This window comes from Podarcis filfolensis, assembly GCF_964270895.1.
Source record: "Podarcis filfolensis genome assembly, chromosome: Z".
Lineage (NCBI taxonomy): Eukaryota > Metazoa > Chordata > Lepidosauria > Squamata > Lacertidae > Podarcis > Podarcis filfolensis.
Genome location: NC_139617.1, coordinates 45,602,231 through 45,617,840, shown reverse-complemented (window position 1 = coordinate 45,617,840; position 15,610 = coordinate 45,602,231). Strand labels below are relative to the sequence as shown.

The 15,610-nt window shown below is 42.9% G+C and overlaps 1 protein-coding gene across 6 annotated transcripts in view; it reads left to right on the top strand.

Annotated features, from left to right (window-relative positions):
* The window catches only part of CDK5RAP2 (CDK5 regulatory subunit associated protein 2), a 135,805-nt gene that overhangs the window by 89,591 nt on the left and 30,604 nt on the right, over positions 1-15,610 (top strand). For all 6 annotated transcript variants that reach the window (XM_083597132.1, XM_083597129.1, XM_083597131.1 and 3 more), the window contains exons 23-27: positions 3,055-3,153; positions 4,616-5,204; positions 7,407-7,639; positions 11,195-11,243; positions 12,289-12,407. In XM_083597132.1, coding sequence (XP_083453258.1) covers positions 3,055-3,153; positions 4,616-5,204; positions 7,407-7,639; positions 11,195-11,243; positions 12,289-12,407 — 1,089 coding nt within the window. The remainder of the gene's footprint in view (positions 1-3,054; positions 3,154-4,615; positions 5,205-7,406; positions 7,640-11,194; positions 11,244-12,288; positions 12,408-15,610) is intronic.

Below are 15,610 nucleotides of genomic sequence, written 5' to 3'. Positions count from 1 at the left end.
CAGAGTCAGGCCCAGGCTGCCACCAGGCCCAGCACTGGCGGCAGCAACAAGCAGCTCTGGCAGCTCTGGCCATTGCCACCCCACCGCAGCACTTACTTGACCTGGGGGTTCTGGATCACAGGCTTCTACTGGTAAAAATGGGAACCTCAGCGATTGCCTTCTCCCACCAGAAACGAACCAGGACTGCTCCAAGAAAACACACATGGCAAAAAGGAACTCTAGGCCCTCGTGGGCCACCCCTTACCCGCTTGGAATTAGCCAAGCAGATAGCCAACCAATCAGGATTTTATTTTATTTTTAAAAAAGATCCCCCCCCATCACTTCTCACTTCCCTCTGTGGCCCCCTAGCCTCGTGCTGTGGCCTCCCATTTTCACATTTTGTTACCTGGGCCCTCCTTGGAATTTCCTGGCGGGGCTCCAGGGCCCCATAAGGCCCCTGCTTTAGAAACACTGGTCTACTCTGCCTTTCCAGGCCCTTGGGCATAGACGGGTATTTTCCATCAGCTGCTACTGGTTATGCCTAGAATTGAACATGAGGATACTGTACCATGAGGCTACAGACCCTTTCCATGGCTGTCCATGCTTCCCTGTTTGTTTTTCTGTGGGTCAGGTTTGGGAGTATTTAGATTGGGGAGAATGACATAGGGGTAAGAATGAAACACCCATTCTCTGTTCTATCTTACTTCCCTTACTATTTCATGAATGTGTGGCATGTGTGTGTGTCTGTTTCATTGAAGAGAAAATGTTAATGCCCACATCTTATTTATTATGCACATTACCCTAGGTTCCCGCATGTGCTTTCCTTGTGGATCAAGTGGTACATAAGAGAATAAGTATAATAAATAAGATGGTTGCAGAACAGTAATTTTTTTTTTTATGAAGACACTTGTTCGCTTGGAGACAGATAAAGTAGATCATTTTAACATTGTGGATCAGGAATAGAATTTAATGTCTCACTCGGCTAGAAGAAATGGAGCTGTGCCTTGCAAAGATGTACTCTGGATTACATTGGAAGACAGTTGCTGTCCCCTCTCCCCTTGCCAGTAGTTTACTGCAGGGATCCCTCATGCCACTGAAGGATTGGCATCATTTCCCTTCCCTCCCATCCACTAGCACCACCACTTTGCTGTCCCTTTAATTCCATTTATAGTTCAATCCCAATAAGGATTACTTGGATTTTTGCTACCAGCTCAACAATAGGCAGTAGTTTACCTGCCCCCAAACCCATTTCTGCCTTGCACCTACCATCTCCTTGTGATACTGAAGGTTAAATTGCACAGATGGATCTAAGAACGTCAATCAGTGAGCAGCTCAACATGCAGCTAAAGGGTTAAAACAGGTGTAATGCTGCCAAATTTGATTAGAATGCCCTCTCCTTAACTTTGAAGCAAGGAGTGGTAGTAGGAGCTGAGGGTTAAAAGTGGTAGAGGAGAGCCAGGAGGATTCTGCAGAAATACTTGGATTGTTGTAGTTATTTACATTTCACCCTGGGGTAGCCAACATTGCACATTCCATATATTGTTTGATTCCAGTTCCCTTCATCAGCTGGAGTCCAACAATGGGTGAAGGGCCACAGGTTCCTCAACTCTACTGGGACCTAGCCACTTATATTTGACATTCTCTTCTGCAATGATGAATCTGCAGCTTGCTGAGCTCACCAGCAGCCAGTTACAGATTGGTTTTGGTTCATATGACACTTGCCTTTTGTCATCATCATCAGGCTGTGAATTGCCTCACCTCTTCCTTTGGACTACTTATCCCAACTAGGTTACTCCTGACCTTGCCTTTCTTCCATGAAACATAATGGTGGCATATAGGAGGGGAGTTGAGGAGTGACCAGACCTGCAAGGCCATTCCATCATGTCCATTTAGATCACACAGAAACATGACAGGGGAAACTAGGGCCCACAGCCAAGTTAATTTGGCTGATGAGAATGCCTGTGAGAATAATTTCTCACTTTTTTTCTTGCTTTTTAGGCACTAGATGCTTGATAATATATTGATTGGGCATCTGCTGATAGGGCATGCCAACACTCAACAGAAAATGTGAGGAGATGATGATGAAGAAAAATAAGATGAAGAACATGGGGCAATTGCCTGCTCTCAAGACTGTTTTGCCTCTCTTCCTGCATCCGTAGTACCAGTAGGGTAGAAGATCAGCAAAAGCTAGGAACCAACACCATGTGGCTTTATTTACTTACTCAAAAGGCTTACATTCTTTTCAGCTTCCAAGCCTGCAAGGCGGCTTACAGACAATGAAAATGATTGGTAATAACATCCAAAAGAACTCTTGAACCATCAAACATGCAAAAAGAGATCTGGACAATAAGATAACAGCTGCTACAAAAACAATAAGTCATTAAATCCTTGGGAAAATAAAACCCCTTTAAACTTGGTGTCCATAAAAATAAGAATCCTTACTGAAGAAGTATTTTCAGAGACACTGTTTTATAGGTGAAATGCCAGCATCAAAAAATTCCTGTTCATCACCCACCTAACCTAGGAGCACCCCAGCAGCTGATCTTAAGGAATGGGAACATGACATGCAGGAGGTATGCCTTCAGATAGGATGAAACACTGCGAATGTGTGCTTTAGATCAGAGGTAGGGATTCTTTTTCATCTCAAGGGCTATATTCCCTTGCTTGCTCTGAATGACTGTGACCACTGTTTCCATAGCATGCAAGAACCACCCTTCCAGTGGTGGGCACAGCAGGGGGCACAAGTGGGAGGAGAAACAAATGCAAGTTTTACCTTTGCACAGTAGGCTAGTTTAACATACATTCACACACCACTCTCCATACTCCTATCCCTGCAACCAAAAGGCATTCTCACAGTCCAAGGCCAGGCAAAAACAGTCATGATGCAAAGCTGGACCAGTGAGGGGTCTGTGTGGGGAGATTTCTGAGTGCCAGACAGAGAGGCTTTGGAAGGTCACATTTCTCTCCTGCGCCTGTGAAGATCAGTTTGAACTTCTAAATTGCTGAGATGTTTCATTCTTTAAATGTGTCCCTTTTCTTTTACCACTTTTCTCTTCATTTCCATGTTTTCTCCAGCTGAGTCATTGATCAGAGTAAATGGCTCTGAAGTGGATGTCACCTTGGTCAGTGGTGAAAGCAAAGGCGAAACAGCCAAGGATCCGAGCAGCAGCCAAGGTATGAGATGGATACACAAGTGATTTTGCCGGGACTGGGAGAACAAACCTTTCTTGCAAAACAAGCTGGTCATTTTTGTTAATTGTCCAAATAAATTCCAGCTAACAGCTTGTTTGCTAAAGTTAATTGCTCCTTTTTACCACAGTCTGTAACTTTAAAATATTGTTTGCTTAATTATCCCACAATAGCAGCCCCTGGGAATAGCAGCCACAGTCTTTTAAGTGTGGAAGAGTCCCCGGGATTTATGAGTATGGGTTTTAATAAAATGAATGAAATGTGTGCACAACTCTATATGTACTCAGTGCCACAGAATTGGTCTGATCTTGGCTTGTGATTAAAAAAAATATTAATGGATTCTGATTTTTTATTTTTATTTTTGCATTCCTGACGTTTCTAAACCCTCTCCCTTTGATTCTTACCCTCTCCCTTTGATTCCCTCAAAATATAAAGGAATTAGTGCAGATTATAAATAGTTTATCAGTCGTGTGACTCTGCTGTGGAAGTACCAATATACTCTTTTGTCAACACTAGAAAGTTCCCCAAAGTTCATGTTCCACCAGGAATTTTTCCCATCGTTAAATGATAATGAATGGAAACTGGAAGAACAGTTATGTGACATGAAGAATGTTGCTTGGTTACTAGCAAACCACAACAGAATTGGTCTGGGGTTGTTTGCTTAAGGAGTAGGATTCAGATAGCTTGGACATTTTAACCTAACTGAATTGCTTTCCAGTGTCACTTAGATTAGAGAAATGATTGATGGTTAGGTCTAATCTGGTATTCATTGGGATATTTAAATGGAACCTCTATAAGCAAAGGAAAAACATTTCTGAGTACTTTGTGCTGGGGCCATGCAAATGGAGTTGACTATCACATTCCTGCCATAGCTACTCTTGGAAACACTGTTGGACTGTATCCAGCAAGGTAGTACTTCAAAGGGATGACTTAGAGCAGGTTTTTGGACTGTCAGCAATCAGGTTGTTCATAATAGATTGTGCACTCAGACCTTTTCAGTCAAATTGTTTATAGTTTACATAGAGGAGAAAGTTTATGAATTGAGTTTTGGAATAGTCAAGTGACTGGACAAAGCAGAGGCCACTTGTGTAAATGGAGCTGTCAGTATTAGAGTATTAGATGCAGATGGCTATGAGAGTTGGACTCCAACAACAACTGAAGGACCACCAGTTCTCCACCCCTCCTATAAGCTTTTCGTAATAGTAGGAATGGGGAACCTGTGGCCTTCTGGACTGCAATTCCTATGATCCCTAACAAATGGCCATGCTGGCTGGGGCTGATGGGAACTGAGTCCCACAACATTTGGAGGGCCATAAATTTCCCATTCATGCAGATAATGCTGAGCAGTGGCAGACCCAGAAGCCTCATTGGTTGCAAAAATAAGGGAATGTCTTAGACCGAATCATAACCTCTAACCTTTAAGTAAAACACATTATTTTATTTCCAGAAACAGAAACTTCCACACCTGAGTCAAAGCTTGCTATGAAAGAGCTAAATCAAGAGTTTGCTTTCTCAGAGAAGGAAGATGTTGATGCAACTACCACATACTCAGATTCTAGGAGCCTGCTTTCACTCAGCTTAAGAATTACAAGCATAGATGCATTTGACTATGAAGCTACTGATGACATTGAAGAATTGAGACAAATAATTAAGATTCTGAAGTCTGAACTGGCAAAGTACAGGATGCTGATGATCCACTTTGAGCCTGCCAAGCAACTCCCTTCTGGTGATATTTTAAGTACAACTCAGAATGATGGGGAGCTGCCCACGCACCATCATTTTCTTCCCATAATAGATGCCAGTAGACCAGAGTTGCAAACTTTCTCTGATGAGCATCTGCAAGAGGAGCCTCAAATCCGCATCAAGGATCTCACATCTCATGACTTGGAGCAACAAAATGAAAAAAAAATTCAAAAGCTGAAGGAGCTGCTGTCAGAGAATGAGATGGAGTTGGAAAAAGAGCAGATTGCAAACATACATCTTCTGGATGAGGTGTGCCGTCTGCAAAATAAACTTAAAGGAGTTTCACTGGCTAGGTGAGCTTATGATAAAGCAGCTTTGGGGAGGAAGTTTGGAGTGGGCAGAATGGTTAAGTAAATACATGAATGGTTCTTGAATGTAATACTCCATAGGACTCTGAGCAGCCTTGGAGGCCGTACTGATGTCATATCCTCATGCGTGTCATCATGAGACAGATTATGCTAGGGCAGGGATGGGGAAGCTCAGGCTTGGAGGCCAGATATGTAGCCCTCCAGGCCTCTCTATCTGGCCCTCATAACTTACCCAAGAACACATTCCTCACTGCCTTGCTTAGTACCCAAAGTGTTTTGCAGTGCCTAGAGAGACTTCAGAAGGCAGCTTAGAGCAAGGATGGGGAACCTCAGGCCAAATGTGACCCTCCAGATCTCCCTATCTGGCCTCATGGAACTATCCCATGGCCATATTCTCTTCTCAGACCACACACTACTCACTAGCCCTGCTTCATAACTCCCTTGAGTGATTTTGCCTGGCCTGAAGTGTCCTCATGCTTGTTTGGATGGAGAACAGAGAAATTAGCCTGCTGTATAAAGGTGGTCCCCCACCCCATAGTGCATCATTTGCTTATGGAGCTTGTTGTCAGTAGATGTAGTGATGGCCACTAGCTTGGGTGGATTTAATAGAGGATTAAAGCAATTCATGGAGCATACATTTAGCAATGGCTTCCTATCATAGAATCTATGAAAGGCACCATTTTGAGGAACAATTTCTGGGATCAGCAATGGGACAGGGCTCTTCTCTTCATGTCCTGCCTGTAGGCTTTGGTTGCAGCATCTGGTTGGCTAACTGGGGAAGCAGAATGCTGGACTAGATGGGTCTTTGTTATGATCCAGCAAGGCTGCTCTTATGTTGAGGTAAATTATTAAAAGACTGGTTACTACCTCCAGTATCGGAGGCAGTATGATGAGGGCTTATGAAATGGAGGCCAGAAATTGGATAACTTTAAAAGAGGATTAGACAGTTTTCATGGAGGATAAGGCTATTGGTGGTTACCTGCCATGATGGCTATATTATGCCTCCACAGCTGGAGACAGCATGCCTCTGAATACTAGTTGCTGGGGTCTGCAGGTGGGGAGAGTGCTGCTGCATTCAGGTACTGCTTATGGGCTTCTCAGAGGTATCTGTTTGGCTACTGTGAGACTAAGATGCTTCACTGGATGGGCCTTCAGACTTTTCTTGTGTGTCAACAGGAAAACTCAGCTAGAGCTTCTAGGATGATTGTGCTGGGGTGTTTCATTTTGTTTATCTTTATCTACCAAACATCTACTTCTCTGTGTATTCATTTTGTTCTTCAGTGGTGCTTTATATGTCACATCTGGGGTTGGGGAAATTAGATTTTTATTAGTACATGCCAGGTTCACACTACATAAGATGGGGGGGGGGGGAAACAACTGCAGCCACCTTTCCATAAATGACAAAAGAAATGTACAAAAAGGTAAAGCAGTGACAAATTATTTCACAAAACAAAATGCAAAACCTTGTGCTATTTATTTCTCTGTTAGAACAAGAAAGAAGAGTACAAACAGACTTGATTGGGTTCACTTCAGGGTATCTGCTCTGGAGAATTAAATTGCTTCTAAATCCCACTATATCATTTCAATAACAGTTGCCTTGCTCTTGAATTTCTGCATTTCTGAAATATCAAGGTAGTAAGAACAATGTTTCAAATGGTCACTATCATTATCAGTTGTTGATTGTACTCTGTTTAAAAGAAACTGGAAATACTGGATGATATCCAACTAAGTCCTATCCAGTGTAGACACATTGAAAACCACGAACTTGCATTTTTCATTGATTTCTGTGGATCTGCTTGTGAGTATGACATAGTTGAATAGCACCCTCTGTGTTCACCATGAACTGCAAATATCTCACTTCTCATATAATATTTTGTTGATTTAAACTGCTTATTAAAAAATCACAAATATTTTGGTAAGTTTTATAGTTAGAGGAAAACTTCACGCTTTGATCAATTCTGCTCTCTGAAACGTGGGTCCAGAGGGCACCAGGTGATTCTGCAGAGGAGCTTTCTTCAAGGGGGGAGTGCATAGGGAGGTGAAATAGATACTCTCACATGTGGTCCCTCACAAATATCATGCCTTGTGCAAAATTCTAGTCTAGAAATTGTGTTTTGAGTCAACTTTGAAAAGCTGGATGCATCTTCTTTCTAAAGTCGGCTTCTGGTTCCCCCCCTTTTTTTAAAGGCACGATTCCCCAATCCACTCTCCAGTACATGAGCAGTCTTACCAGCGTCAGAAAATTCAAGAGATCCACAGCATCTGTGCAACTTACCGCCAGCACCTGTCCAATTTGATCAGAGCTTTTGAGGAGCTCTTGCAGGCCAGCGAAGTGGATTATTGTGTTGCAGAGGGCTTTCGCGAACAGCTGAATCAAAGTGCCCAGCTGTTTGAGAGGCTGGAACAGCAGTGTCTGTATGGTGTGTGGCTGTGTTTGTTGCTTATCTTCAGTTATAGATCTCAGACACACATTCCTATCTGTTTTCTGGGCTCCTATCTGTGTGCCAATGTTTTTTCTTTCCCCTTCTTCTCCTTATCGCATGGTGATTGTCGAAGATTGGGCCCCTCATTTATCATTTAAGATAGGAATATATATATACTATGGGATCTTCAACAAATGTTGCAGAGTTGAGTGCTGCTGTTCAGTTTTTAAAAGGTATATTTTAAACTCTGGACAGAAATTCCAGGCAATCCCACAAACTGCAATCCCATTGGGTAGCAGTACCAACCAAGTGTGCTACCAAGTGCATGCCCCATTAGGTGTGCAGAAGTGTAACTTTATGGGCACAGCATGGGGTTGCAAATATTTCTGGGTTTGATGTTACTTTGTTTTCCGATACCAAGAGACTTTAATTTGAGAAACAATATTGTAGTTTACATGTCCTAGCTGTATTCTCAAAAGACTTGAGTGTATTCAATTATCATATATCAAATTCTTCACATTGGAAATAAGTTTCTCCAGCGAATAAACATTAAAATGCCTTTCTGTTCAAATCAGCAGATGGTATCATATATACTAATGAAATTGCTGACAACTGAGACAATTCAATATATCTTTGCACAATAGGGTTGCACTGAATCACAAGTAAAGACAAGGGCTGGAGCAGAATATTCAAGCAGGCTGAAAGTTAGAGTGGCAGTCATAGTCCACTGTTTTGTGGAAGGGCTGTGGTTTGGGGGTGCAGATTTGATTTTAAAAAATTCTGTTTAGTTAAGGCATTTATACTTAGCCCTTGTAGCCAAAAAGGCTCCCAGAGAGACTTAAAAATCAGCAGTAAGAAGGTCCCTGCCCTCAAACTTAGAATGTAAAAAGACATGGCTCTCCTTATAATGTCTATGCATCAGCCTGTCATAATAATAACCTTTAAACAAAATTTGCCTTCCTAAACAAGGGGTGGATAGGTTTCCCCAGCCCAATGCATCCATATGTTTTGGTGTCAGTGGCCAGCTGCTTTTGCAATCATCATTCCCTCACTGCCTCCTCTGTCCTTTGGCATGTGTAGAGCACTTGGGGGAAGGAAGGGTTATTTCTTTCCTCTGGGCTTTTGCAGAGGCAAGGCCATGGGAGAAACTTATGCTGCTGCTTCAGGTGTTTAGCACAAAATGAGAGCAGCCTCCTCCCCAGCCTGTTTTCTCCCAAGTCTTCTGGCATATGGAGGGGACTCAGGAATTGAGTTGACACATCCCTGTCTTTCTGGAGACCCTGTAAAAAACTGGCCAGATTGGGTTTAGGTGTGGCGCTGCCTGGTGGTCCATAGGCAATAATGCAAGCTTGAAAAATTAATTAATAAATTAAAAAAGGAAGCTGCCGTCTTGGCTCCTCCCCGCTCCTCCCTCCCTCAGTTTTTTAATTTTGCCTTGTGGGAAGTGGTTGTTTCTTCCTGAGACTTCTGGTGCACATCTTTTTTCAGGCTGGTTAATTCCTTGTTTATTCTACCTCTTGTTGAATTTCTCTGTGGCTCTAGTTCCTTTACCTTCTGCTTATTTTCACTACTTATAAGTATCAGTAGCTTCTGTATTTCTCCCTATCGAGCCCTAATGCTGAGTGCAGTTAAGGCTTTGGAAACGGAAACTGTTAGTTCTCAGTGGGGGTTTAGCCAGTTTTCTGCCACTTTGCTAACAATCTGCAAACAACTGGCTATTGTTCAGTTCTGCTTCTTTGCCTGCATTTAAATAGTAAAGGCACAGATGAAATCCACACTCTCCTGCCAGGAGAGAATTGCAGCAGCAAACTACAGCCTGTAAAGGCAATAGACATGATTCAGATAGATCTGATAGACTTTAGCTCCAGCCCTCCTCCCATGTAAGCAGCAGCTACTGCTACTTTCAACAGTTATGACAGATCTTCCCAGTTTACCAGCCTCTCCTTCCCCCTCTCTAGGGGGGAACATCTCAGAGCCAGATCAGGTGTGCCCATAAATTCCCCTTTATATGGCATTATTCTAACTGGGGGAGAGGTGTGCAATAGAAAGCTCAGCAGGAGGCTCTGTCCCTGCTTTGGCTGAAGAATGCTCACTGCACAGAGAGAGGATGGCAACAGAATACAGTGGACGCTTGGGTTGCGAACGTGATCCGTGCAGGATGCACATTCACAACCTGCAGCGTTCGCAACCTGCGCATGCGCATGCACGGGTTGTGATTTGGCGCTTCTGCACATGTGCAAAGCGCGATTTAGCGCTTCTGCGCATGCGCGACTGCCGAAACCCAAAAGTAACCTGTTCCGGTACTTCCGGGATTTAGCGGTCCGCAACCCGAAAAAACGCAACCTGAAGTGGCTGTAAGCCGAGGTATGACTGTATTCCTGTGGAGGACAAGGAGAGCAAGCAGTTCAATCACAAGGAAGCTCTCCCTCAGCTGGACTTAGAAGAATTCCTCATCCTATGGAAACTCCTATCAGAGCAAAGGTATTTATGCAGCTCACCCCAGCATGAACCAGCCTCAATATTCAATACTTAATACACAACTGTCCAGAATCTGTCTCAACTGATGCAGTTTTCTGCATTATTTATTCCTTAATTTTCGATCTACTTCACTGCCCCAAGGAGACCTAGCTAAGTAAGTACTTTTACCTTCAGCCCCATATCAGTTTCCAAATGTTCTACATCAACAATCTGTATCTACTACTACTCCCTCCACCTCCAGGAGGCAGTCTAAAGTGTGACCTTCACACAGGAGTTCTCAGTCGCAACCCAGGCACTCTGTTTCCCTTGAAGACCTTGACTCTGAACATCAGCCACAGGATGAAGGTGATGAATGGAGTGGTGAATGAGGAGTCTGATTCTTGCAGAGTTACCGGCACTCTGATTTCTTTACTCCCTGGTGCAATTCTATTCTGCAATTATTCTGTGATACCTTTACTCTTATATGCTTTGTCTGATAGTTGCTCCATATTTTTCTACCTTTTTACTGGGAAGTCTCAGTGAATCCTTTAGGCAACCTTTTCCTGTTGAAAGCTGCCTCCCACACTATACTAATACCAAATCTCCCCACTTTCTGGCTTGTTATCTAAAAACTGAGGGAGGGAGGAGCTAAAACGGCAGCTTCCTGCTTGAATTGTTTATTTTTTCAAGCTTGCAGTGTTGCCTATTGACCGCCAGGCAGTGCCAAATCTAACTCAATCTGGCAGCAGCTTTTACAGGATCTAGAAATACCTTTCATGGTAAGTATAATTCCTTTCTGTAGCAAGCTTGGGGGTCAGATTGCAATGGCTTGAGTTTCTTGCAGGGAAAAACTATTAAGAGGGACTTGCACAGTTTCTTTGCCTCTCCAGCACCCCACCCTTTTCTCTAAGGCCTTTGTGTTTGACTTGGGGAGAGCGGGGACTAAGCATGCCAGGGTTTTGCAGGATGCAGAACCAGGAAAAATCTGGTTTGTTTCAGTGGCCATATGCCTCTGAATACCAGTAGCTGGGGAGGTGGAGAGAGCACTTTATCATTTCAGCATAATTTTGAAAGGCTTCTTTTCCCCTATTGCAGGAGAGTCAATAGATGATGAGATGACTCAACTGTGTGGCCTTGCACGAAGGTAAGTGCATCATTTCCTTTTGCTAACCTTTCTTTATTAGTTCAGTACACTTAGCAGTCACAATTGGGGCACAATGTTTTAAAGAATTACATTAGGCTGAAGGTTGAGAGTCTGGTGTCCTCCTGCTCCCCTGCAAATTTTGTAGGGTTCAGGTGAGACAATGAACATATCCCTTGATGAACTCTAGGGCAAATAAGGGAAAAGCTCATTGCTTATTCCACATCAAGGAGCCCATTGAAACATCAATTGATCATTGCTATATTAGCAATTTTGGGGGGAAAAAATAATCCTATTTGTTTTGCTGTTCCATATGAGAAGGGTTACCAGGATTGCTACTCTTTCCAGGCTGCTTAGGAAGCTCTCCCATTAAACAGTTCATTCAGTGGCTTGCAAATCATATTTTTAAAATAGCAGTCCCTGTCATCAGACTCTTGCCCTTTAAAAAGACAGGGAAAAAAGAATGGGGAGGAAAGAGGAAAAGAAGCAAATTCTGACACCAAATTCTTAACATTACAAGATTTTTGTAATGACTGGCTTGGATGGAAACAAGATGCTCACATTTCAAAATAGAAGCCTTGACACCCAGCCTGGAAGTGACTGTAATGCACTTCCTCCCAGAGTGGAGTATAGCAGGAATCTATGGCTAGCCATACTCTGAGTATACCCTTTTAAATTAATGAACATGGCTAGCCTAGATCTAGTCAGTGGTTCTACTCTGAGTAGAATGTAGTTGGAAATAATTCTCAGCTTCTTGTCACTCCCAGATTGGTTCATGGGGGCCCTGTTGATGCCACCACTCCCAGAGCAGCTAATCCTGTTCATCTTCCTCACAGGGCAGGTGCAACTGATGGCCTTGGGAAGTGTGGGAAGGGGTCCAGTCCATCTGGTGAGAGCAGCAGCAAGTGGAAGTGGTAGTTCCTTGCTGTCTGCTACTTCTGTGATTCATAGTGGTCATGAACTTGGCTATGTAACTTGCCATAAATAAGCTCTCCAGACATTAGGCAGAATTCATGTTAAGACATCCCCTCTTCTTTTTCTTCTATAGTTTATCTGACTTGGAGATGCCACAAAAGCCATCCTCTTTGGAATCCCCCCAGCCTGAAAAAGAAGAAACGGAGGGTGAGAGGGAAAACCTGGCAATCATGCCGGTCAAATTCCCCCCAGGTAAACTAGTTTACTCTAGCAGAGGGAATCTTTAGCAGCCTTGAGGCATCATTGGAAAAGGAAGTTTCTGGTTTGAATGCCATAACTGGCACACTGGTCGGGTTAGTGGAGACAGGAATTCTGATTGCAGCACTGCAGACAGGACCTACCAGCAAAGAAACTGAAGTTAGTGATGGTTTGAAGATACATCAAGATTTAGATAGGTCTGAGATTGCTAAGTCCATATCAGTAACTGAACAATTTTGTTGTTGGAATCTTTCTGTCTTGAGAGAGTAGAGTGCACCTCTGTGGCTGCAGACATTGATAACTCGTAACTGCTGCCTCCTGCGTTGTTTTTGCTGCATTATATATTTGCTGACAGAGAGCTGTTAGTTAGAATTAAAAGGCTGCACAACCAATAGCAAGTTAAATATTCCTCTCCTGTACATAGCAGAAAAAGGAAATTGCAGTCTGGAAAAAGGAACAGGACATTCTCAAGCCTTAAGGCCTTTGCTACTTTTACTAATAATATCCAGATACGCTCCAATAGTCAAGAAGGGAAGATTCATTATATTGGCCCAAATGCAGGTATTGGAAGAAATATACCCAAGTTAGAGGTTCAAAACTTCAACCCTGCTAGCAATTTATTTTTCAGAAATCAAAAGAATTATACATTAACAAATGCTCAAGATAAGACCAGGCCTAGGGGTAATTATAGAAAATCAAATTATGATACCTTCAGCTCTTCTTTAAGATACCATAACTGACTAGAAAACATCCAAAAAGGCCTTAATAGTTTTTCCTGGAACCTGGCAGGTTGGGATAATAAGATGGATAAGGATTTTATTTGTATGCTCTAGCAATTTGATAAAATATGTTTGCAGGAGACTTGGTCTTATTAACCTAAGCTGCTCCTGCCCTCAACTTACAGGATTGTAACTCTTCTAGCCAGTCAGCTGTTAAGAAATTTAAAAGGGGCTGAGGAAGTCAGAGCTTGGCTTATTTTATAAGACTTGGTTTGGCAGGAGAAGTTTGGATAGCAGATTTTGGAATTCAAAATAATTATATTTGCCAGTAGAAATCAAAACTGAGCTCTATAAGGAATGCATAGGATGGTGGATGCCTACCATGACTGGCTTATTTACTACCATAAACAAGGGCAAAAACTATTGGCCACTTATCTTGTTAGACATCTCAAAGCTATGCATGGTATCTCCTCCAAAAATAATCAGACTGGTTGCAAAATAACAACATTATTCATGAAAACAAGTGGGGTTCAGAGAAGGACACAGTACCATTGATCAATGTTTTATTCTGAACCATAGTATAAGGAAATAGACTAGGAACATTAAGAATAATCTTTATGTAGCCTTTTTATCTCTGCTGCATTTGCCTCTATTAATCGAAACAGACTGGGAGAAATTTCAAATTGCCAATACTGACTGCAGAATTCTGTTATTGATCTAACAGCTGTACTGAAATGAGGGTCAGAGTATGTTTAAAACAGGGGTCGGAGCACGCGCGCCTGCATGAGTGCATGCACCTGCGATTTCCAGTGTCTGCACAGTCACGATTTTCGTTGTTTGTACTTGCACAGATGTGATTTCTGGTGTCTGCGTGTGCACAGACGCAATTTCCGGCACTGTGGAAGCGAGTCCCTGTGCTGTGCTGCACCGGTGTAGCACAGCACGCTGGGACTCGCCGAGTGGGCGGCTTGGTTCTGGGGCAGCTCGTGGGCCAGTTAAATGGCCTCCGTGGGCTGTTTCCAGCCCATGGGCCGCACATTGCCGACCCCTGGTTTAAAAGGTTGCACTCTGGCTCCCACTCTTTTAAACTTTTATATTAATGACAGGAAAGCCTATATATTACTCTTAATGATTTTTTAGCAAACACAGTCCTAAGTATAAATGGTATTTAGATCAGCAAGCTGTAGAACAAACTCACTCATATCTGGGTGTACTCTTTAGTGAAACCCTCTCTTGGAAGTGCCATATGGAGGAAGTGAAAGTCAAAGCAGAGAAAAGCATAGGGACATTGATGAAGTTCTGTTACAATAAGGAAGGGCAGCTGATTGAACCTGCACAAAATATACTTGGTAGCAAAGTGCTTATCCAGTGCTCTGTGGTGTTGAAATCTGAGGCTCTGATTTTAACTCGATTAAAGTTTTGGAAACTGTGCAGAATATATATTTTTTCCCCTGGAAGAAATACTCTCTACCATCAGGAATATCAGGAGCTCTTCTTTGTACAAAATCCAAGTGGCCGACAATTAAGGCAAGAGCTGACTGCACTCAGTTAAAGTATATTAGAAGAATTGCTGTTATGCCAGTTGAGTGTTTTCCTGTGCTGTGCTATAGGGAATTGGGTAAGAACCAGTGCTGAAAAGCAGCTTGTCAAGATATTTTAGACTATGATTATTTTCCATAACTGAGCTCTTCATTTACATTGAATACATGTCAACTAAGGGATTGGCTCTTCTGGATAGAATCCAGAAGGGACCTGCAACTTATTAGAAATACTAAATTTCCCCATTAGTATCCACTCCCGAGAACAGAGCATTTTACAGCTAGTTATCTGACCAAACTCTTACCAGCTTCCTTAAAAATGCCTCTATTGAGCTGCGTTTCCAAGTGATGCCCACCACATCCTTGGATGGGTACTGCAACAAGGTCCCGTACATCAACAGACTTTGTATTTCTGGTCAACCTCAGGTGGAAGATATTACTCATTATCTGTTAGCCTGCCGCCTTATATATAGACCTAAGAGATTTGGTTTTGAAATCTTTGTTCACATAAATAAACAAGCAGGTACAGCCTAGCAGAAATGGTCCAGTTTCATTTGAGTGACAACAATAGCTTCATAACTCAGAGAGTGGCTCTCTGTGCATTGGCTGCAAAAAAGGAGGGAAAAGGAGTTTGATGCGAACGGGATCCATTCCAAAGCCCTGTTCGCATCCTGAAGTGAACATAACCCGCGTCTGCACGTGCGTGGGTCGCGATTCGTCGCTTCCGCGCATGCACATGACGTCATTTTGAGCGTCTGCGCATGCGCGAGCGGCGAAACCCGGAAGTAACACGCTCCGTTACTTCTGGGTTGTCGTGGAGCACAACCTGAAAATGCTTAACCTGAAGCTACTTCAACCTGAGGTATGACTGTATTAGTTGTTGTGGTGATTCAGAGGTATAATCTGAAATCAAGCTACATTTAAGCTTACTGGTGTCTCT